Here is a 25,576-nt window from a genome sequence, read left to right on the forward strand (position 1 = left end):
TGTGCTGCATTTCTTTATTGGAGTTACTTGACTGTCTTTCCACCACATCTTGATACCATGAAAGAATTGGGAGCATTCTTGCTCCTCTTTAGTAAAATCTCAGTTTTAAGAATATTTGAATGTTAAACTTGGGGATAGATTTTCCAGCTAACGCTTCATGTAAAAGGACTGAAAAGAACGATAGCCCACAATCAGAAAGCAGAAACCTTGCTGGATCGATAATTGTTTGATTTCCCCCCCACCTTAAGTAAACACTAGTGGAGGTGAAAGCTGGAGGTGTGGAAATATACTAGATTTCAGTACTTTATTGCTGATGCAGTGCTTTCTTTTGGCCTGAGCTTGTTGCAATATGAAATAACAAAGAACTAGAAATACAAGCCAGGTCTATCAACATCTGTACAGAGAAGACAAAGTTAACATTTTGGGTGTATACCCTTCCAGAAAACTAAAAGATTTTTAATAAATTAGTACAGTTGAAGAAAATTGGAAGGGAGTAGAAACAACAAAATACTCACGAAAAATACTGTGTGCAGCAGAGAATGTTCTTGGGTTATTTAAATTAGGTAGTGAAATGGCATGCCTCCATGCTGCCAGCCTCATGGGACTTTAAAAATAGAACAAAAATGGTGGCTCTGGTGAGATCAGTTGTGATTGAGCAAATTTTTGAGTCTCAATTTTAAAAAAATGTATTTAGAAAAAAATGCAGAGATAATTATACAAGAAATTAGACTTTTGCAGTAGTAAACCACTGGCTAAAACAAAATCAATCCTTTTTTGCAATTAGTAGCAGATTTCCTGTGGCATTGCAGTGAATCAGAGGATGTGCTGTTTTATAACAATGCCATGTATTCTCAAGGCCACTGATTTACACTGACTTAGTAAGTCAAATCAATGCAGTGTGACAGTATTTTGTGTTATGATTTAATCCTTCAAACGTTTTTAAACTAACGATAAGGATATTTTGCTAATGTATTGGGAGTGACTAGAATGGAAATGTAGAGTCTTGCAGTGTAACTCTTCAGCTGGTTACCTTGTCTAAACTGACATTACCCATTAAGTTGCTTTTTTTAAACTCCATTGTTTCTTGAGCCCTGCAACTTAATGAACACAATCACTGCTTTAAAAAAAAATGTTAGTAATAAGTAAATAGGCTCTTTGCTTTAATTAAGCAACTACTCAGTGGTTGTTCCTGTTTGAAACTGCATTAAATTTGAGTTTGTGGCTGAATGTTTCACTGTCTATATTGCCAGGATACAACAGCCCTCTGTCTAAACCTAAAAGCACAAAGTTAAAACAAACTGTCTTCTGTCTTTAATTAGCCACTTGCTTCAGTCCCAGTTGTCACTGCTAAATAAAGGTTTCACTGTATTTTGTGTAAAATTAAGTGCAGTTGGCTGGTAAAGCTGAGTATGAGCTTTTGACTTAAATCATACACTGTAGAAAAACTAAAGGATCCATTTACATTAGTGATTTTTTTTTTTTGCTGGGAGCTGGCTTTGCAGATGGTTACTGTAACCTGAGGTCTGTGATACTTTTACAGTAAAACAAACCAAGTTCTGATTTTGTAAATTTCATAAATATTGCACAATATTTGCCAAGCAATACTTCAGGGAAGGAACAATAGTTTTGCCACCCTATTTGGACATACATCTGTGTCTAAGTTTTCATAAAATAATGGAAAACGTTTGTAACTTTACCTCACAGTGGCTGTTCTCTTGTGCTAGTTAGTTGATTAGTGTCAATTCAGGAAACTTGAAAGAAATCTCCTATTTCAGTCCCTTAGCCTTAAATAATGTGAAGATAGTGGCTAGGTTAAAAGGCCTGCCATTGCAAGGAGTTTTTGAAAAGGTTTGATTCATTTTTTTTCTAGTGGATATGGGATGGTGAATTTTTCCCATAAATACTCGCTATGGCTATTATGTATTCCTTTTTTTAAAAAATGCATATTTTCCAAAAAGAAAAAAAATGGACTTGTCAGTATTAATTTTTCTCTTCTCCCCTCCCCTCTTTCCCTTCCCTCCCCACCACCACCCCCCCCCCCCACTTTACAGGGTCTTCTTTCAAGTCTGGCAAACTTGACCAGTTTAACATTAGCGAGGAATTGCTTCCAGTCATATCCAGTTGGTGGACCCTCACAGTTTTCAACTATCTACTCTCTCAACATGGAACATAACCGCATCAATAAAATACCTTTTGGAATCTTCTCCAGAGCTAAAGTGTTGAGTAAGCTGAACATGAAGGTAGGTAGTGAAGTTTACAGGCTACAAGGAGGGGCTCAATCTGATTCTAATGCCTGATTCTGACAGCAAAAAAAAAGTTCAGAACATTTATTACTACAATTAACTAAGACTTAAACTGGATGAGAAAAGTTATTTTCTGAAATATTGCCAAGTTTTTGATTCAGGCAATCTAGTCTCAGTAGCAGTCATAAGCTTATGTTGCTGTCGAGATGGCCCTTTGTGCAATATTGTTGCTGTTCTCAACTGATCCTGTATTTTAAAGTTTCAAGTTCATGGAAATAGTTTATTATTTATTACCAATAGAGTTTTAAAATTTACTGTTCAGTTTAACCTTTTTCAGATTTCAGAAACCAACTGGAGGTGTACATCGTATTGCATGCTTATTGCCAATTGGCTGACGCCCAGCCCTGTTCCAATTCTTTGCTTGACCATTTATAGTTCTGCATTGCATTGTTATAGGACTTGATTTTCCCTTGTGGTGCTTCTGTGCATTTTGTGCTCTGGCTCGGTTTGCATTTCTCTGTAACTAGTTTCTAAGACTCCACTTTTCCCATTGTTTTATCACTTTTACTTGTCAGTCTCATACACTAAATTTGACAATTGTACTATGCGTTATATACAAATTTAAATATGTAATTTATCAAAGATTTGACATTGTTAAAGTAGTTTCTGCTGCTAGTTGCTGCTCACAGAATTAATATTCAAACTGTATATTGATCAAGCATTGTCATTTAGGCAGGAGTGAAGTGATTTTTCTTCAATGTAAATTGTGCAATGATCTACTTTAGGTGGTAAAACAGGTTGGTTTGCTCTTCCATTGTTGCATTTATGCATTTCACAATTGTTCTATCTTCCATTTCCCATTAAAGTAATTGACAGATGGCTTGTTTTTTTTCAGTGCTACAAATCGTCACATCAGGAATTGAGTTACTCAAGTGTAGCAGTTTTTGCACTTTAGAATTTGTAGAAATCCTTCTACCCCTAAGTTTTAAATTGTCTGAAACACCATCATATTTTATGGGCCAGAAGGGACAACACAATGGCATTTATTAAAAATCTCAGAAATCGTCTTTCCACTGAAAGTTTGCCTTTTAGTAATTGTAACGACCTAAAAGAGAATTTAAGCATCAAAGTAAACTTAGTTTATGAAAAAGTGCTACGTTTTTAACAAATATAATTTCTGAAAAAGTTTGAAGGCTTTCAGATTTCTTTCACGTTAAAGATAGACTTGATCAAAAAACAGTTATACCAATAATAATTTACTTAAGAACACAGCCACTTTTTCTTTCTCGTTAAATGACCCAAACCTGTTTTCTGGTCTCCGCAGGACAATCAGCTAACTTCACTTCCGTTGGACTTTGGAACCTGGACAAGCATGGTAGAACTGAACCTTGCTACCAACCAACTCACAAAGATACCAGAGGATGTGTCTGGACTGGTTTCCCTGGAGGTGAGAAAGCTGACCACAATATCCTGCGATTTGCTCAAAGGTTTCACTTGCAAAAGTGAACAAGTCAATAGGTTTCTACTGCACATCCACAGAATCTTAGAATGGTTACAGCACAGAAGGAGTCCATTCGGCCCATCGAGCCTGTGCCAGCCCTTTGTAAGAGCAATCTAGTTAGTCCCATTCCCCCGCTCTTTTCCCTGTTGCCCTGCACATTTTTTCCCTTCAAGTATTTATACAATTCCTTTTGAAAGCCACAATTGAATCTGCTTCCACCACCCTTTCAGGCAGCACATTCCAGATCATAACTACTCGCTGCGTAAAAATGTTTTTCCTCACGTCGCCTTTAGTTTTTTGCCAGTCACCTTAAATCTGTGTCCTCTGGTTCTCGACCTTTCCGCCAATGGGAGCAGAAGCAGTAGAAATTAGTTTTTTAGGGCACATTGCAGGAAAACCTCGGGTATTAGCATTTTAACTGCTCAAGATTAATGCTTTCAGACTGTAGGATTTCTTTTGAGTCATGGAATGCAAAAGTAAAACTGCCATAACTTGTCCTTCAAATGCCATGGAATAAGATTGGGACCCTATGTCTTATAAAGGAATAGTCATCCTGCATTCTCCATCTGTCCCCTTCCATTGTTTTATTGTCTGTCGGTCTTGTCATTATCATGTTTGTGCTATTCATGTGTTTTCGGAGTGGAGAGGGAGAAACCATATTTAGTCCATTTTCAACCTGTGAGGTTGAATTATTTCCAGGAGCCACAATTACTGGCTGATTTCAGAGCAGCATGGGATCAATTCATCTACCTCTCAGCAAGGACTAACGTATGACTTGGGGAGATTCAGGGAATACCTTGGGGAGCGGGCAGGAAAAGTCTATTCTTCGATCAGGCGTTAAAGTACTCCAGACAGTGGTGAGAAACCTGAACAGATTGAGCATCTAAGTCAAATATATAGAGCTTACCAGAAACATCTTTGACCAGGTTGATGCTTACCAACCATAAACACTGTTTGCAAGATAATCTTGACTGCTTAACCCATTAAACCAAAAGGCTCTCCTAGTGACCAGAAAAAGTATTTGTTGTAATACTCCAGCTCTCAAACCAGCCTTGGGGCTGATACAGTTGGAAGCTCTGAAAACTCCTTATAGTCAAGTCTTATTAGTTAATGGATATGTATGGTTTTTATGTAAGGAGGGCCAACACAAAAACTATCCATATACTTAAGAGCATAGTTGTGTATTGAGAGATTGCTTTTTTAAAAGTCTGAAATAATCATATTGTCATCATGGGGCCACTTGCCTGCCCAGACTATTCCAGGTATAAAAGAACACAAAGTCCTTAACGGGGGGGAGCCATTAACACATCTAAACATGCCATTTATTGAACTAAGCAAAGATGATTCCACCTTTTTTTTAAATAAAAAAAGATTAAAACACAGGGTTCACTTTAATTTTCTGTATCTTACCCATCCCCTTGCTGTTTTGGAGTTTTAAAAGAGCCATCTCTGCTATTCTCAAGATAAAAAGGGACCATATTAGCAAATAGGTCTGGGGTGAGAAATTGACCCATACTGTAGCAATCTGTGAGTTGTGACATTTCACAAACGGCCCATCTGGTTTCAGTACACATCTGAAAAATGTGCTTCCCTCTTTACAAACTTGTGTGAATTCAGTGTTCAACCCTTCAATATAACTCAATCCCCAAATCCTTTGTGAAGGAAAAAATCAAAAATCCCGAAATGTGACACTGACCGTAGAAGGTGCCTATGCTTAGTGCCAACATGCAGGGGCTTTTATATCTGTTGATGTTTTTGATTGTGTTTCTTTCTGCAACAGCACTGAATAAAACGGAACATTAAAGCTAAACATAAATTTATTCAGAAGCGTCAACTGTTACATTCCTGTTCCATCATAAGTCAGTCCTGCTCCCTTGCCAAAACTGTATTGAAACTTCTATGAACCTTTCTTTCCCACCTCTGTTCGATCCTGATGGTTCAATTGGTAGTTCTCCTGAAGATAGTTATTCTTTCTGACTCTAAATGGTTCTTAATCTTGCCAATGAATCTCTTTCCCTTTCTACCACTGTCGGCTCCGCCACTGCTTGGATTCCAATATGGCTTCTGCTCCTAATGGTATCTCTTCATTGTCCTCGAGATGAACTTTACCCTGTCCTATTCAGTCTCTCCTTTTCCCTAGAAATTTTATCTAGTGTGCTGATGTGAATCTGGCAAACTTCGTATTTATCATTAGATCTGTAGTTTTCACTATAATGTACCTGAGTGCTCTTTTAATAAACAAGTGGGATAGCCGTAAAATATGAATTTACAACTCTTATGATGGTTCATGTCTAGGTTCTTATCTTATCAAATAACCTTCTTCGGAAATTGCCACATGGCATTGGGCACCTAAGAAAACTGCGAGAGTTGGACTTGGAAGAAAATAAGCTTGAATCTCTTCCAAATGAAATCGCTTACCTTAAGGATCTGCAGGTAAGTGCTTCAAATTGGACCTCTAAGTCCAAGTAAACTAGCCTACCTTCATTAATGTTTTTGTCCAGTTTGTACTCTACCCTATTATTATGTAATGTAAACTAGATCTTCAATGTTTGCTTCATGCCTATAGTTCTTGAGCAGTCACAGAAATTGGAGCTTTTTAAAAAAAATAACTACATAACTGCCTAATTGGAACAGCGAACTATTGGAATGGTTTACTTTCCCCTGGATTTTCCATTGCGGCTTTTGCTACAGTTGATAGATTTTGAGGTCTTTGGAACTGCCTATGCCCATTTCCCCCAACCCATTTGGAGTTCACAGTATCGGCGTTTCCACTCGAGTTGCTTGTTACAATTCAGTAAGGTACACACTCACATGTTAATTTGCTGTAAGATAAATCAAGAGCACATTTGGTTAACCCAAATTATAAGGATATTAAACCTCACTGTAAATTTAAAAATAAAAGTAGAATGTGACCTCTAAATCAGTCAGACATTGTTATTATGCCACAGTGCATTTGTATTTATAGCATTTGTCCTTGATTTTTTTACTTGTCAAGTTTTGTATTAAGAGTATCTTATCAGGGATAAACTATATACATATATAAATGAATGACTTGCTTAAACAAGAGAGGGAAATGGGCACAAATATTAAGGCTGTTGTGCACATTAAAAATTTGGGATTACTGTTGCTAATTTACATTTTCCCTTGAATTTTGTAAAACTGAAGTCTACACTAGAATTTTTTTAGCATGTAATGAGGGAAAAACTATCCATTGGTAAAATGCCAAGTAACAGCTGTATGACTTACTAGGTGTAATAAACACTGTTCAATAAATGTCAAATTGCCATCTCTCTTTTAATAAAACACAAAGTATCTACGGTAAAACATAATAGTTATATTCAATTGTGGTAGGTCGTGTATTCCCTTTATCTGATAGTCAGGATGCGTCCAGTCAGTAGGACAACAGATCATAAGTTTAGATTAATAAAAACAGGTTTTAAATTTTAAAATTCTTTACTCAAAGGATATGAAATGTTTGCAATCACCTATGTGTCAAGATCGGGAATTCAATATGCAGTTAGATGCTAGGCTGGGCAAGTTGGAGTACTAGAGGGACAAACTCGTGAGGCTGAATGATTTTTGTTTTTATTTAAACAAATGCTGCAAGAAATATAGGGAATTCTTCCTTGAGCAAATGCGTAGAAACCTTGAATTAAAAAATCTTGTTTATACTCACGCAGTGATTTCAATGAAAGTTCACAAAGTTTATATGGAAGCTTCACCTTGTCTTATAACGACACTGATATCTTGGCCATTGTTTGAAAGTAGTAGTACAATTGGGCATTCCTATTAACAGGATGGTCATTAAAGGACATGCACTGTCTAGCTTATAACCATGTGGTTATAGGGTGTGGGTTGGACAATTGTCATTTGGGCTTTCAGCATTTTAAACTTATGTTTACCGTATAAAGGTTATTTCCATAAGCGGTCTCGCATCTCTTATGAACTGAAACTTGCACTATTATGCATGAAATGAATGGAATAATGTGCCACTGGGCTAATGATCCTTTTACCACAGTATTGTGTACTGGAGACTAAATGCACTGCCCACCATGTTCTGCAGTCCATGCCAAAAGGTGGTGAATATTACATTGTCAGACCACTGCCTCAGGCTAAAACTAAAAGTTACATTTATTTACAAGCAAGGTAATTATGCAGAAGCAGTAGATGCATAGCAAGTAACTAGCACAATACTTATACTGTTCCAAGAGGAGTCCAAAATCTGTGGAGATCTTTCCAGAATTGTTTAACTGAGTTTCTGGTGAAACATTGTAAGTGAGCCCCTCTTTGCCATCTCGTGAAGAGAGGACTAAAGTGCTCGAGAAAACCCTCAGCTTGTATACAACATTTCTGGGACTTCAAAGGACAGGTTTCCTCTGAAATTCTTCATGACTGGCAAATATTTTATCACTCAAATAGATAAGGTGTGAATGGCAGTCTCTTGGTTGTTTGTTGACTTATTTGTTCTTGATACCTAACCTTCAGGAAAATAGTTCTATGTCTCTGATATGAGTTTGCATGTAGTAATGTTTCAAAGACACGTGGCAATTTCTGATGCGATTAACTTATGAATACTGCAAATGATATCTCTAAACATCAGTGATTAGGATTATAGGCTATATGGAGTGATCATGTTTGTAGGTGAAATTAAAATAGGCATATCAAATTATTCTGAAGACCAAAGGAAACTGCAAGAAGATATTGATCAGATGTTGAAATGAGCATAAAAGTGGTAGATGGAATTCAGTGTCAGTAAATGTCAGATGGTACATTTTGGTTTAAAAAAATATAAAAGGAATAATATAGCTAGGTGATGCAGAAGTACAGAGGGATTTGAGAGTTTAGGTTCAGAAGACATTAAAAGCAGCATCTCAAGTGGGTAAGACAATTAAAAAAGCTAATGGCCTTCTGGGTTTTATGGCAGGAGATATAGAACAGAAAAGTTGAGATGTAATGGTTATAATTAAAAAAAAAACACTTGTCAGACCACAGTTGGCGCACTGTGTGCAGTTATGGGCTCCACGCTATAGGAAGGATGTTGAGGCAATAGTGTGTGTATAGCACAGATGCATTAGCATGCCGCCTGGTATGAGGAAATACAACACGGGGAAAGACTCGAAAAACTGGTGCTGTTTTTGTTAGAAAAAGGAGATTGAGGTGATTTGATAGTGTTTAAAATTATGAAAAAATGGGAGAGTCGATAGAGCCAGACTCTGTCCAGGTCTTGAATGAGGGAACATAAATATAAAAGAAACAAAGAACTTAGAATTATATAGCGCTTTTCATGACCACCGCACATTGCAAAGCGCTTCACAACTAATGAAGTATTTTGTAGTGTAGTCACTGTTGTAACGCAGGCAAATGTAGCAGCCAATTTGTGAACAGCAAGGTCCCACAAACAGCAATGGCATGAATAAAACTGATAATCTATTTTAGTGGTGTTGATTGAGAGAGAAATGTAGACAAGGACACCAGGAGAACTCCTCCGTTCCTCTTCGAATAGACCCATGGGATATTTTACATCCACCTCAGAGGGCAGAAAGGCCTCAGTTTAACAATGCATCCAAAAGGCAGCGTCTGACAGTTCGGCACCCCCTCAGTACTGCACTGAAGTATCAGTCTAGATTATGTGCTCAAGTCTTTGGACTGGGACTAGAACCGAAGGCGAGAATGCTACCACTGAGCCATTAAATTAAATGTAACGGATTGAAGACAGAGAGCAGGAGAATTTTTTTTTTTTAAGAGTTGAGAGGCTGTGGAGTGCACTACCTGAGTTAGTGATTGAAGCAGAGACCGTGTCTACATTTAAGAATAGGTTAGATAGGTGGTTGAAGAAAAAGGGAATGAAGGGATATAGAAACATGGTGACCACATGGGATTAGATTGCTGCTTATGTGAAGGTTAACACCAACACGGACTGGTTGGTTCGAACAGCCTGTTTCCGTGTTGTAATTTCTGTGTAATTGTTTGGAAATCAGCTAGGATGATGGCTTCCTCATGACGGTTTTTTGTATTTTTATTCGTAGCACCAAGACAATAGCACATTCTCTCGGCCACTGCTCTCTGAAGTCTATCTAAAATCATATTAAATTAAAAAAAAATATATATGATGCATTTTCCTGTTTGAAACATAATGGAGCTCTGCTTCTGTCACCAAAAATTCTGCACAGAATCTGAAGGTTTTGTGTTCCTTGCAGTGCCCTAGTTTCTGACCTCAAACCTAACCCTGCACTATTGTGCAACTAATATCTTATCAAATATTTTTTCAAAACCTATTGCACACCATTTGGGTTTGAGAGATATTTCTCATTAGAATTGTGTCAAAGTGCACCATGGTTAAACTTAAAATCTTACAGAAATACAGCAGTGTAGTTATACCTATGCAGTCTGAAAAACTGACTTTATCAGGAGATGGTGACGATGGCAAATATAATTTCAGATAAAATTTCAGGTATACCCGAGCATGTCTTCCAATTATAATGTATTTAGAGTTCTATGTCTTCAGTAGGATTTTCAATCCTTGTTGCTGAGAGGTTTGTAATTGAATATTTTAACATTTTTGGCAGTGGGACAAAAAGATGTTCTGTGGCACTAAGTGTGTATTCTACAATGATTTGTTTTTCCTTTGTGCAAAGTGAATTATGATCGATTTTGGGAAAAACTGTTCCGATTTGATTAATGCTGTGGTTAGTTACTTTTGAGTGACGCTTGCATTTATTTGTAGTTTTGAATTCGTACTGAAATGGGACATTCAGTTTGGAGCCCTTCATTAATATTCAAATCTCTCTAGCCTTATGTCATAATTTTAGTCTCCACTGTAACATATGTTTAATGTTTCTCTGGTGTTACAGTACATCTCCCAGCTAATCACGGAAACCTGTAAGATATTTCATGGTTTCTTACATAGTCCCAACCTGCTTAATGCTGCATTTTGTGTAATGGATTGATGTCTCCCAAGTTTGAATGTCATTTAAAATCTTTTGGTGGCGTGATTCAGCACAAGTTTAGCTTACTTTAAATATGTTCTTTTCAATTCATAATTGCATCCCAAGTAAATACAAATTAATAATCTAGAAAGGGATAGCAGTATTGGCGAGAGCTGGAATACCCATTTGTTTTGGTGGAGGTTGCTTCAATCGGTAATTGCTTATCCCGAAACAACTCCTAGACAATTATTTTTCTGTTTTGTGCTTAAAACTATAAATATTTCTCCAACAGAAACTGGTCTTGACCAACAATCAGCTGACCACGCTTCCTAGAGGAATTGGTCACCTAATCAGTCTGACTCACCTTGGCCTGGGAGAGAACTTACTTACTCACTTACCTGAAGAGATTGGTAAGTCTACGACCTATAGTGCACATCCCCAGGATATTGCATTCTGAATTGGCATGTGCGAAAATTCCATTCATAGTGCCTTTTTAAAAAATTTATTTAAAATTTTGTGCCCATTTAAGGCGAGAAATGTTAACGCTGGAGAATGGAACATTTCCCATTTCAGGACATCCCAGTCAGCATCAAGCACTCCTAGGTTATATGCAGCATAAAATATCCTCCATCTGCCCCAGCAGCTTGTCCTCAAATGAGCACCTCCTGCTGCCCTAATGTAAAAATTTTTCATTTCCTGTAAAACCAACCCTGTATGGCAGCCGAGTGAGATTGGCAGATACTGCTAAGTTAGGATCAACTTTGTGTTGACCTGTACCATCTAAGAACTAGATTGAAGCTGCCCAAACTCCTTTCACATAGATGCACATTTTTTCAGATTTTAGTGATGCCCCAATTTTCTTGCATATCATTTTGTCTCCATCTATTTATTGATCTTTTTCTCTCACTCGTGCATGTGCGCTTGCTGTCTGGCTCGCTCCCCTCCCTCCCCTCCCCTCCCCTCCCCTCCCACCCCCCACCATCTCTCTCTCTTCCCCACTCTCCACCATCCCCCTAATCTCCTGATCTAATGTTAATTCGTCACACCTAGGATGTCGCACCTTATGTCACATGCAAAGACTTGTTCCTGATTGCATTAAAGATTAATTGTAGAACAACAGCAAATTGAACCCGAATAGGTCGAGAATTGGCCACCAGCAAACGATTACCAATAAAACTAGCAAGAATAAGAAGGGAACAAATTAAATTGCTCAGTATTTTTTGAAAATGTTTTCAACCTCCATCTTGTAAAGCATTAAAATTAAGTGACTTTGGAAAAGATAACTATTACAGAACTTGCATTTATAGAGCCCTTTATCACATTCTCAGGGCATTCCTAAGCACTTTACAACCAAAGAATTACTTTTGACTTGTAGTCACCTCTATGTATGCAAGCGGGGCAACCAATTGGCACACAGCAAGATACCACAAACAGCAAATGAATGAATGCCGAGATAATGAGGGAGGCCATAGGATCAATTATATACACCTGGCAGGCAGGCAGAGCCTCAGTTTAATGCCTTATCTGAAAAATCGCAGCTCCAATGATGCAACACTCAGCACGGTGCTGAAGTGTCAGCCCAGATCATGTGCTTGTTACTAATTTGAGTCTGCACAAGATAGTCTTTCTGGTTCAGCATCACTGGTGTCACCTCTAAGTGGATCTTGTGTCCCTTACATTTAGGAGTTTATCTTTACTGCCCAATATCTATCATACAATACTATGACCTGGCATGGCAATGAAGCCCCTTGTTATATGTGTACAATTTTACAACACCAAGTTATAGTCCAGCAATTTTATTTTAAATTCACAAGCTTTCGGAGGCTTCCTCCTTCCTCAGGTAAATGTTCAGGAGCTCCTCGAAGCCTACGCTTCGAGGAGCTCCTGAACATTTACCTGAGGAAGGAGGAAGCCTCCGAAAGCTTGTGAATTTAAAATAAAATTGCTGGACTATAACTTGGTGTTGTAAAATTGTTTACAATTGTCAACCCCAGTCCATCACCGGCATCTCCACACCTTGTTATATGAACTAGATACAATAACCTCACTTACTGCCATGTGCACTTCATCATCCAAAAGGCAGACTGATTGATGTTTAATGAGATGAAGCCAAATGTAAATCAACAAGCTGGTTTATTTCATAGTCCGTATGGGAGCGAGCAGAATAATAATTATAGTAAATCTCACCTTAAATTTAATTCATTAACGCTTCCTGCAGCATAGAAAAATAACACTTTTTAAAAAAATGTATTTATTAAAATTAGGATCTGTTTTTCTGGAATATTTTAATAAGTTACACTGTGCCTGTTAGCAGTCTAAAATATAATTCTGAATTCTGACTTGTGCAGCTGAAATTATGCAATAAATGTTTAGAAACCAAACAAACATTTTTTAAGCTGCTGCTGAAATATGCTAAGTGAAGCCATGGGGTTAATTTCGTTGGGTTTGCAAAGAATGTGTTTACTTTATATTCTGTGGGTGCAAGCATTTGCATTAGTGATTGTCATGTATATTGCAATGAAAACCACCCTTTCAGCATAACTATAGCTGTCACGGGTTGAATTGTTTATATAGTAATGCGGAAGGTTATCAGAGACTTTGGAGGTGAAGTTGCCTGTTTTGTGCAATTGGCATTAGTCAATTTCACCCACTATATTTCCTCGTAGACTTCAAAAGAAAAGTTAACTGTTGGGTGTCCTACCAATGGCTTGCTTTCTTCCCCCCCCCGACCCAGATTGCTTAACTCAGTCATGATAAATCACTGAAAATTGGGCAGTTGTTGAGGTGAAATTTAAAATGGCTCTGGAACATCAAGCTTGATTTTAGGTGTGATTTCAGCTTTTCTTCCAACTGGCAATAATAACCCTTTCAAGGGATGGAACCTAGGGCAGTGGTTTCAAATTTTTGTGTTTGGAGGACCCACTGCAGGTGTTCACACATTCCTGGCAACCTTTAATTATTGACACATTCCCAGGGATTCTGTCTTAAATTCCAAACAAAGAACAGTGATGCTTATCCAAAAGAAAGCCATGCTGCCATTGCAGAAAACATTGTTATGTACAGAAATTGAAATGTCTTAGGAAGCCAACAAATATAGAAAGATAGATACCTGACTTTGCAGATCTCTTATAGACCTGCTTAGGGTATGGTTTGAAAACCTCTGTGGTTGAATAGATAAAAGTGCATAGAATAATTGAGCACAAAAGGAGTTGCTGTAAATACTGATTTTTGTAGAATTTCAGAAACCCGGATTTTTTTTTAAAATTGTGAAGCCGTTTTACATTAAATTTACTAATGCCCCCCAGTGGTCAAAACAAGGTGCCCTTAGAATATCTAAAAAGTTTGAGAATAAACGCCTTCAAAAAGGGTATGCATTTTAAATTCATTTGAATTGATTCGTTCACGTTTGTATTATGGCAATCTACTTCCTGACTGAACTTGTTGAAACATAACCTAACTTTTAGTCTTTGCCACTAACCCCATCATCCATAGAGTGAAAATGCAGTTAGTTTACTTAAGTTTGCTAGTAAAGTAATTGTTGTACCTCTGAAACAAACAGTGATCCACTGAGATCTTTGTTTAACTATCTTTCTCCATGGAAGTTGAGAATGGCTCTAGAGCAGATGATGGTACTCATTTCTAAGCCTGTGTAATCTAATCTTTATTAAAATTGCATATCCGAAACAAGAGATTGATTCCATTAATGAAACGCTTGGATATTTTGCAGGTACACTGGAAAATCTGGAGGAGTTGTATTTAAATGATAATCCAAACCTGCACAGCCTTCCCTTTGAGCTGGCACTCTGCAGCAAGTTGTCCATCATGAGCATTGAGAACTGCCCACTCAGCCACCTCCCACCACAGATTGTAGCTGGTGGTCCGTCCTTCATCATCCAGTTCCTGAAGATGCAGGGGCCTTATCGTGCCATGGTCTGACTGAATTGAAAATGTTGCATACACTGTACAAACAATAAATTGCATTATTGTCATTATATATAAAAGCAATTTTACTAAGACTGCAGTATGTGTTTCTGGTAATAGAGGAATCGTAGCCATTTAGAATTTTTAAAAAACCTGTAAGGAATTACAGTGCTGGATCGAGGTTTCCTCACAGAATTAAATGGATGTATGTTAATGTGAGCAGTACGGTTTTTTTGTGGGGGGGGGGTGAATCCTGTAAAATCATAAGCATGATTTTTTTTAAATAGTGTGCATTTAAGATACTATTCTGTGTATTTAATACACAGTGTAATATTTTCCTTACAAATAACTTTTTTGTGCTTAAAATGGCAGACTTTGGACCTGGGGAATCCCTATCTGAAGAAGTAGGTGCCAATTGCAGACTTGGTCTTTCCTGCCAGTTATCTTCTACCTTTTGTTTTTTTCTGCCATTGGATTCTAAATCAGTCATCATTGAAAAAGGCTGTAAATGCTCCAGGTCTGCCATTTTCCTTCATGTCCCAGTCTAATTCAGTGATTGAGGAAAGTCTGGTTGTAAAGTCTAAAGATGGAAGGGAGGATGTGGGTGGGGGGGGGGGGGGGGGAGAAAAGGCTGATAAAGAATGGGAAGAAAAACTCAAGGAAACCAAGGCCATAAAAGATTTGAGAACACACACAAAACTTAAAAACACATGAAAGCAAAGGATGGAAAGAAAAATAAAACCAAAGAAAGAAATACAAAAAAAAGCAAAGGATAGAAAGATTAAAAGGTCTTCTCCCTACATAAGTGTTTGTATGTTTGGAAAAGACTACTTAAATGGATTTCTGGGAGTAAAATGTTTTCCTTAAATATTTTTGCTCTATTCTTGAGATCATGTCCATAATTTTCATAGTCACCAAGATTTGCCACTTGATTTGAACAATGTTGTGATGCTGACAGGGCAGTATGTGTATAATATGGATATACTGGTCATACAGTACATTGCTTCATAGTTTATCTGTATTATGACCTCTTGTATACACAGCAATATGGCTTTTAAAGTTTGTTGTCCATTATTTTATCATTTTCTCCCATCGAGGGTAGAAATAGGAGCTTAAGAGCAAAGCAAACGGATGGTCCCAGACTCAGCTAATGTTTTCCTAAATGATTCAAGGGGAGGGTGGAGGGAAGGGTTCACATTTAATATACATGTAATACTTTTCCCATGTAAAGTCTGAGCATTTTGGATGAATACAGATGTATTCTCACTCCCCCAAGTCCTGTGACAAAACCACCTTTTACTCGATACTTTTACAGCTTGCAAGCACGTATGGTGATGTGTCAAATCTATTCAAGTAATCCAAGGTTTAGTATTTTTACCTGTCCTTCATGTTGCATCTGCGCATGAAGCTATGTACGGAGGGCTAATTTTCCTCATACTGTACATTTTTTGCTGCTGCATGTATTTTTCCAAATACTTGTATGTGTGGGCTAATCAAGTGTGAACAGTTTCCTTTTAGTCTGTTAATGTGAATACTAGTGCAGTAGAACCATGAAAAATTTCATGACATTTTTAGGAACAAATCTATAAATAATGAGATGCACATAGTATTGATATAAGCCAGTCTTTCTGTCCAGTATTCACTTGAGGAATGTTCCCCAGTTGGAAATGGTTGATTCATTCTCTGTACAGGCTATTACCAGTTGCCTTTTATAAGTTAGTGTAGGTGCATATCACTGCATGTAGTCAGCATCTTTTTGGGTACAGGAAGGCTTTTATATCATCTGATTTGTACTCCTCTACCAAAAATATTGCTGCATTTTTTGGGCTTAAATTTCACTGGTTAACTGAAAAAATTGCAATTTAATTTTTTTTTCACTTCCCTTTCAAACAGTTGGCAAAAACTCCGAAGTTGCACTGAAATGAAACCACTTCTGTGTCTCCTGCAGGAGTACAGTGATGCTCATTAATGAGCAAGTTGTAATTTGTCTACAATTTGCTGTTGCTCTTGACTAATTCAGATCTGTTAGTGGATGTCCACTTCAAGCCTTGCATGAAGCCATTGTAAACTTATTGTCCAGGTCAATGTACTTTGTATTGTCTTATCCCTTTCTAAGGGACTGTACTGGCTTGCAAAATTTACAAGGCAGAAATTGATCTCCGTAAATTGAGGGCTATTTTACGGGTATCCAATATGGTAGCAGCCATGGAATGAATTGTAATGCTTAATTGCAATCAAGTTCACAACTTGGAAAACTGTCAAAAGAGCTAATTTGTTGGAAAAAGAGTCCTTAGCAGTTGTATACTCTAGAAAATCTGTGCATCAATTCATGAAATATGTACATCCCCTTTTAGTTTTGCACTAGAGACCTAACCCCAGTGGTGACAAATCTTAAGTTAGAGGCCACAAATAAAGTTGCAAAAAATTATATTGGACTAGTATTCTTTAGATTGAATGCGTACTATGCTGCCACGAGGCTTTGTTGACCAGTTGTCCTACATAAACTTTTTCTCCCCAACCTGTATTGAGTAAACTGCATTGTGCAATCGTAAAGAAGTTTACATTGCAAAACCGCCACTGATTTGTACTTTTGAATGTGAGCATAATTAAGCACGACTGCTGTGCTTGGTAGTTCCAAGTTTTGCCTTTGGCCTCAAGTATTCTACAGATCAGAAATTTTGGCATGCAGGAAGAATGAAAATGTAAAGTTTCTGTAGTTAAAATATGTCAAGCAAACAAAAAAAAACCCAGAGCATTGACTCTACACAGTAAAATATTTTTAACTGCAGAGTACAGTATAAACTTAAATTCAGTGTAATTGTGGTTATTCCAGTGTATGAACTGTAGGTTGCTAATTGTATTGTTTTATGGCACATCAAACACTAGGCGATCGAGTGCTACATGTCGGTTATTTTTGTTATCTAAAGTCTATAAGAAGATACTGTATGTATTAATGTCTCTGGTTTTGATTTTTTTTCCCAATGCTGTCTTGTCTATTTTTGCCTTGCTATAGAGCATGATCTGCTTTTACACATCAGTTAGCAGGTATGAAAAAATGCTTAGCACCTAACAAGTCTTACTTCTGATCCATGGTGAAGCCTAACAAAAACTTTGTGCTTCTGGTTTTTTTAAAAAAGCAAAATGGCCCAAGTTTTTCAGCCATACAGTGAAGTTTTAAAATTGCAGTATTCACTTTATTGTTGTGTTCACTGGTACTTTAAAGTAAGAATAGATAGTACTCCCTTTTAACTTACTTTTTGGCCACAGTTCAACTTTTTATAAATGTATTTTTGGGATTCCAATGAGGAAGTTGGTTGATAAACTGTGTAATCATTAATCTCGGTGTCATTTCTGACCTATTGACTGCGTGAAGGCTAAGGTTAAGGGATGTTGTATAGTTTTTCGTGCTTTGCGCTATTATCTGAAAAAATGGGGAAGAAAGAAAATAATTTTTGGAATGTTAGTAAAATATGGTGCAAAAATTTTCATGCATTCACACAACTGCTTTATCAGATTAGTTGCAAAATTCATGATTTCTCCCAGATTTAGGGTGTGACTGGTGAAAAATGTTCAGTTTAAGGTGGTGTCATAGTGACTTGTATCCAACAAATCGAAAAGGGTTAGATCTTGCAATTTTAACTATTGCTAATTGCTTTGATGGCTGCTGCCTTTGAGGTTGCTGCTGTCTACTACAGTTTTACTACTTTGGCTCCTACATAAAGCTGCATTAGTATTATCTAGAGTACAGCATTTGAAAATAGTGTTGAGAAGGGAAAGCAGCTTAAAGTCAAAGATTAGTAGGTCACACAGAATACAAGACACATCTTGAATTTAAGTGCAATTTAAATAAAGGATTTTATACAAGCAAATCCCTAAAGGCAGCAAGTAACTTATTTTCAATTATTCTGCACCAGCCCTTGTAAATTTTGGAGAAGCTAATTTGGCTAACTCAAAGCAGTATGTCTATAAATAATGGTTAGGTTACTTTGTTGCCTACCTTTTTTTGGCAGGCTTTTTACCAGATAGCACAAAATATTTTTGTTTGGTAGTGTAATCAGACCATTAGATCCACACACCAAAATAATGAATGTACAAACCGGTTAACAGAAATATTTTTAAACCAATTGTCAATTATGTTATGTCTATATAAAAATTGCCTTTTTTGTTTTTATAAAGTTCATTCAATGTATCAGTGCATTCATTATAAATAGTAAATTTGTAAATGAGCTGTCGTTGAGTCTTTTGCAACTGTTGCATGATTTTTTTAAAAGGCTTAACAGTGTACAATTGACTTTGATCCTTGGTTGTGGGGAAGGGGGTGATTTTTGGCTGCTGTTTTGGAAGGAACATTCACTTCCGCTATAACGTTTAAAGTAAGACCATTAATATTTCTGTTCAGGTAAGAATATTCAGACAAATATCACAGGTGATAATTGTATATCTGATTTGCTATTTCATTTTGCACACGAGCAATTGACATTTAAATGTGTTGCCAATGTTTCTGGTGTAAACAATATTAAACTATTTACTGAAACTTCAATTATTCTATAATGTGTTAAATGTTGTTCCAAGAAATGGAAAGAACCTGCTGAATAATGTTTTTAACACTGGACATCCTTGTATAATTTTATAAATTCCTATACACAACTAAGATACAAAAGAATGGAAAAGGTGAATACAGAATATGTAGGTACAATAGTATATTTTTAAAGGCACTATCTTTTTCATAGGGGAGTACTGAGTTCTTTTTCAAACCCAATTTTTTAAAAAAAAAGATGTATCAAAAACAAAAATTACCTTTTTAAGACATTGTGTGTTTCAAAGTAATAGCCTTTAGATAAGTATCATTAAGGTCAGTTTTTATTGTCATATTAAAAACCCACAATCTTCCAGTTTTATTTTTAGTTAAAAAAACATACATTAGGAGAAAATCAATAAAAAGATGTTTGGTTTGAACATTGTTAAAACTCAAGAAAACAAGTAAAGAACTTAAAGAAGGTACAGTCAAGCTAAATGACAACCTGTAGCTATTTGCACAGATCACGGACACCACTTTTATAGGGCTTACGATCAGATCTAGGTTTAACGCCTAGATTTTTTAATCAAACCTGTGTTTATTGTGGCTCCAGCCACTTACCTGCCTCTAATGATGGTGGGATAATAAAAATTGATGGAATTTATGCACAGGGAAACAGTTGTGTTCTTGCTTTTAGCAACCATTGCCTTGTGTGACTGGTGTCTGCCTTTGATCAGTGACCTCAGTCTTCAGGGGTCTATCAGTGTGCTAAATGTATCAGTACATTGCTGTCTTTGCTCCATATTTAACTAAGAATGAAAGACTGACATTTGCTGCAGTGCAAAAAGATAGTTGTCACAGCATTACCTAAAGATAATCCAGAAACGAAGTGTATTGTATCTGTGATGTTGGCATAGCATGCAAAGTGTGCAATGATGTCACATCTTTAGGCCTGATTTGTGGCAAGAAAACCATGACAAAGTTCATGTTTTTTTTCCCTCAAATCCAGGAGAGATTTATTTTGGTGCAACAATAAAAAAAATCCCATGAATTTATCAGTTGACATTGGTAAAAGCTGTTTTTAATCTTTTAATCTCTACCTATAGAAGCAGCTTTCAAATTGTTTAGTAATGTATCCTATTAAAGAAACTTATAGATTATTTTCTTTTCTCTTCCCCCTCCAAAAGAAAATCAGTCACTGTGATCTGCCAGCAGCTTTTACGAAATAGTAATGATTTTGCCAGTTTGCTTCATTCCTCCCCCACTGCAATCTAGCAGCCTGTTTAGCTATGTTTAGTCGCCTGGCTACTTGGACAGATCCCAGTCCCTGGTTTGGGACATTATTTTTGTATCGGGCAACCTTCATTTGAACTTTAAAAATCTATTGTTTGAGAACTGCATTTAAGTGTAAACAAATGCTGATGGGTGAGATAACAAAAATAGACACATTGCTAAAACTGTTATGCATCAAAACCATTTAATGTACCCAAAACTAGTCTTTTTTCACAGTATGCAATATGACCTTAGTTTTTTTTTTGAGAAAACTTTGGAACATTCCACTAACTATTGGAACATAATCAACAATTACCTAATCCTCAAAATATGTTTTGTTCCAGCATGCATCATGTGAGCTAATATTGGAGAAAGGCTGTATCACTTGTGATTTAACTTGACCCTTTCCCACCTATTAAGTTCCAAATATTTCCTGATTCTTATCATTGTAAATTGTTCTTAGCACTGAGGGCAAGTCACAATGCTGGGTAAATATTTTATGCATGTAGTTCAGCAATAAGCAGGCAATGACTTGCATGCTGGAATTCAAAAATGTTTTTTTTGAGGTGGAATGGAGGAGTGATACCGTTTTGGTTCAAGATCCAGCATCATCTGTTTGTCTGACTCGGGTTATAGTTCAAAATCATCAAAAACCAAACATACACAATAAAATGCTGCCTTGCAGTTGTCAACTTAGTTGCTTGTAATTCCGTTTTAAAAAGTATATGCAACTGCTAATTATTGTGTTTAGATAGTCTATAATGGATACAGTTATGAAGTGATTGCAATATTTTGATAACATCCACTCATCAGTTTCTAGGTCTCCAAATATGTTTTCAAGGAATACATGAGACTTGTAATTTGAAGAAATTCTGATTCATGTTTAAGCAAAACTGAAATGGGTCCATTGGGTTTAAAATACATTTTTTTAACTTTAATCTGAGCTTCCGTAAAAACAGATGGGATAAAAGTCTCCTTCCTGGTTGTGTTAATTATATGTTTTTTTAAAAAGTTGTGTTAAGCTGGTTCCCAGTGGATACGAATTGCAAAACTGACTCAGATTTGGCACAATTGCTTGTTCAGCAACTTCATTTAAGACCATAAGGAGAGGCATTTTGGTAGATGGAAGTGAGAAATCCTTTAGCGAGGTGGTCTTAAGCACATCGTCATGGTAATGTGAAAAACACATTTCATCTGACCCAGGAAGTGTTTAAAGCTGCCTTTACAGTTGGTGCTTACTTAGTTTGGATCACAAAAGAGCACCTCCCCATGGAACAAATGCCATGCATTTACATTACTAAAATTGGTGTCCTTATTTCTGGTGGAAGAATCGTAAACCCACATTTTTGTGACTAAAATTACGCCATCAGGTTAAAGAAGCTAGTTTTAGCATTGTAAATGTGGGAGGCGAGTACCTGGACGTTGCTCTCCCGCAATCCGAACTATACAAATGCCAAATGTAAAAGCAATTTCATCTATGCTTGGTATAAAGTGAAAATGGATCATATGTTCCATCCCCCAACACCTTTAATCTGACCTTGATCTTGTATATTTTTATGTAGCTGAGTGTGCAAAAGGATCATAAATATATAAGATAAATAACTAGAAGCTGTATTCACAAGAAATTAGTGATTCAGGCCTAATTATTCTAGGGTTTTTAAAATTTGAAAATGTAGAATATGTATGAATGTAAAAACTGGAAAATGTTACTACAATATAAGGTAAGTATAAATACCTGCTACGTAGAAAAAATCCTGGCCAATTGTCCTAAATGCAAGCATGAATTTATAAAACAGGCTGCACTCTGAATCAGCCTGAGAAGTCAAGCAGTGATACCCTATGACAGGTTTCTCAATTTTACAAAATTTTAATGCTAACTGGATGCCACTCTTAACTCACTGCAGTATCTCAATTGATTACAATAGTATTCTGAAAATAGCCAGAACAAGGGTTTTTGGAAAACTTGAATGGACTCCCTATTTCCCATTGGAGTTGGTTGCAGGCGAGTTCTGAAAGAAATCAATTACTTCCTTTGATTATAGCCTAATGCACCGAACGAACATAGTAACTTTTATTTAAGGTCTTTTCAAATAGAGCCTCTATCTAGATGTCTGCATGTATAAGAATTTTATTGTAATACATACATACAAAATTGACAGGCAGGGAAAGACTAGCTGGTCCATCAAGCCTGCCCTTCACTGATACAGCTGGAGCATCGTGACTGGACACTTCCCACCCAAAACAGCCATGTAATCAGTCTCCTTGGAGAGGCAAAATACCCAGAAAAACCCAAGGCCAATAAGGGGAAAAAATACTCTGAAAAATTCCTCTCCGACCCCCTCAGGCAATCAAAACCAGTCCAGGAGATCACATTGACCGTGCGTATGTTAATTGTTAATCCACTTACTGTCCATTTGCTGTGATCTCTGCCCCAGTCAAGAACCGGTCCAGCTCCCTCTTGAAGGCACACACAGTCAGCTCCCATCATACTAGCCGCAATGCATTCCAGAGGCTCACCGCTCTGGGATAAGAACAACTGCTTAACACCCAGTCTATTCCTATATTAATGTAGTTTAAACTCATGTTCCCTGGTCCTCTCCATTCTGTTAAACTGGAATAATCTATCAATAGGAACGCTATCCAGCCCTTTCATTATTTTATAGATCTTTATCGGGTCACCTCTATGTCTACGCTGCTCTAAAGTAAAAAACAAAGAAAGAAAGACTTGCATTTATACAGCACCTTTCACGACCTCCGGACATTCCAAAGAGCTTTACAGCCAGTGAGGTAGTTTTGAAGTGGAGTCACTGTTTAATGTAGGAAATGTAAGATAGAGAGTAAGATGAAGCAGAAAAGGGGTGTGTGTGACAGATGTCAGGTTGATAATACAAGTGAGAACCAGGCTGAATATAGAAAGTAAAGAAGAGAAATGAAAAAGAAAATAAGAGGGGCAAAGCGAGAATATAAGAATAGACTGCTGGCTAACATAAAAGGGAATCCAAAAGTCTTCTATAGGCATATAAATAGTAAACTGGCAGTAAGAGGAGGGGTGGGGCTGATTAGGGACCAAAAGGAAGATCTATGCATGGAGGTAGGGGGCATAGCTGAGGTACTAAATGAATACTTTGCATCGGTCTTTACCAAGGAAGAAGATGCTGCCAAAGTCACAGGTAGTTGAGACACTGGATGGGTTAAAAATTGATGGAGGAGGTACTAGAAAGGCTAGCTGTACTTAAAATAGCTAAGTCACCCAGTCCAGATGGGATGCATCCTGGGATGCTGAGGGAAGTACAGGTGGAAATTGCAGAAGTGCTGGCCATAATCTTCCAATCTTCCTTAGATATGGGGGTGGTGCCAGAGTACTGGAGAATTGCAAAGATTCCACCCTTGTTCAAAAAAGGGTGTAAGGATAAACCCGACAATTACAGGCCAGTCAGTTTAACCTTGGCGGTGGGGAAGCTTTTAGAAATGATAATCCGGAACAAAATTAAGTCATTTGGACAAGTGTGGATTAATAAAGGAAAGCCAGCACGGATTTGTTAAAGGCAAATCGTGTTTAACTTACTTGATTGAGTTTGTTGATGAGGGCAATGCGGTTGATGTGTATATGGACTTTCAAGAGGCGTTTGATTATGTGCCACGTAATAGGCTTGTCAGCAAAATTGAAGCCCATGGAATAAAAGGGGCAGTGGCAGCATTGATACAAAAGTGGTTAAGTGACAGGAAACAGAGAGTAGCAGTGAACGGTTGTTCTTCGGACGGGAGGAAGATATACAGCAGGGGTCGGTACTAGAACCACTGCTTTTTTTGATATATATTAATGACTTGGTCTTGGGTGTACAGGGCACAATTTCAAAATTTGCAGATGACACAAAACTTGGAAGTGTAGTAAACCCTGCGGAGGATAGTGATAGACTTCAAGAGTACATAGACAGATTGATGGAATGGGCAGACACATGGCAAATGAAATTTAATGCAGAGAAGTGGGAAGTGATACATTTTGGCAGGAAGAATGAGGAGAGGCAATATAAACTAAATGGTACAATTCTAAAGGGGGTGCAGGAACAGAGAGACCTGGGGGTATATGTGCACAAATCTTTGAAGGTGGCAGGACAGGTTGAGAGAGCAGTTTAAAAAGCATACTGTATCCTGGGCTTTATAAATAGAGGCATAGAGTACAAAAGCAAGGCAGTTATGTTGAACCTTTATAAAGGTTGGGCCACAACTAGAGTATTGTGTCCAATTCTGGGCACTGCACTTTAGGAAGGATGTGAACGCTTTAGAGAGGGTGTAGAAAAGATTTACTGGAATGGTTCTAGGGATGAGGGACTTCAGTTATGTACAGAGACTGGAGAAGCTGGGGTTGTTCTCCTTAGAGCAGAGGAGTTAAGAGGAGATTTGATAAAAACGTTCAAAATAATGAAGGATTTAGATAAAGTAAATAAAGAGAAACTGTTCCCATTGGCTGAAGGGTCGAGAACCAGAGGACACAGATTTAAAGTGATTTAAAAGAACCAAAGGTAACATGAGGAAAAACTTTTTTACACAGCGAGTAGTTATGATCTGGAATGCACTGCCTGAAAGGGTGGTGGAAGCAGATTCAATTGTGGCTTTCAAAAAGGAATTCGATAAATGCTTGAGGGGAAAACATTTGCAGGGCTACGGGGAAAGAGCGGGGGAATGGGATTAACTGGATTACTCTTACAAAGAGCCGGCATGGGGTCGAATGGCTGCCTCCTGAGCTATAACCATTCTGTGATTCTATGTGGAAGTCAATTTGCGCATAGCAGGATCCCACAAACAGCAATGACCAGATAATCTGTTTGTGATGTTGGTTGAATCCTAAGGACAGTCAAAAATGGTGTAAAGAAGTTAAGTAGAATTAAAAAATAAAGTGCCACCTGGAGATGTAATAGTAAAAGTGATGAAACTAATGAGCCATTTGAATGTGAAACTCTTAAAGGAACTTTATGGAATTATTCAACAATGGTTTATGACAAGAGAATTCTAAATTATTTTTTGTGATAAATTTGTGCCTTCTGTCTTACTAACCCATGGAAAAAATCTATCATGATTATCGCTATTTAATCTATCATGAGCTTTTTATAATTTCTTTAGCTTCCGTGTTTATGCCCATTATATGCAGCTCTACGTACCCAACAACCCCTCAATTCCTCCACTGTGACTTCTTGTCTGA

General features: G+C 37.3%; 1 protein-coding gene across 1 annotated transcript in view; it reads left to right on the plus strand.

Annotated features, from left to right (window-relative positions):
• shoc2 (SHOC2 leucine rich repeat scaffold protein) overlaps positions 1–19,131 on the plus strand; it is an 82,074-nt gene extending 62,943 nt beyond the window's left edge. Inside the window, exons 5-9 of the mRNA XM_068002117.1 lie at positions 2,052–2,240; positions 3,568–3,690; positions 6,040–6,177; positions 10,963–11,080; positions 14,398–19,131. Of these exons, the coding sequence (XP_067858218.1) occupies positions 2,052–2,240; positions 3,568–3,690; positions 6,040–6,177; positions 10,963–11,080; positions 14,398–14,606 (777 nt within the window). The 3' untranslated portion in view covers positions 14,607–19,131. The remainder of the gene's footprint in view (positions 1–2,051; positions 2,241–3,567; positions 3,691–6,039; positions 6,178–10,962; positions 11,081–14,397) is intronic.
• The last annotated feature ends 6,445 nt before the right edge of the window (positions 19,132–25,576 follow it).

The sequence above is a fragment of the Heptranchias perlo genome, chromosome 21 (assembly GCF_035084215.1).
Source record: "Heptranchias perlo isolate sHepPer1 chromosome 21, sHepPer1.hap1, whole genome shotgun sequence".
NCBI classification, from domain to species: domain Eukaryota; kingdom Metazoa; phylum Chordata; class Chondrichthyes; order Hexanchiformes; family Hexanchidae; genus Heptranchias; species Heptranchias perlo.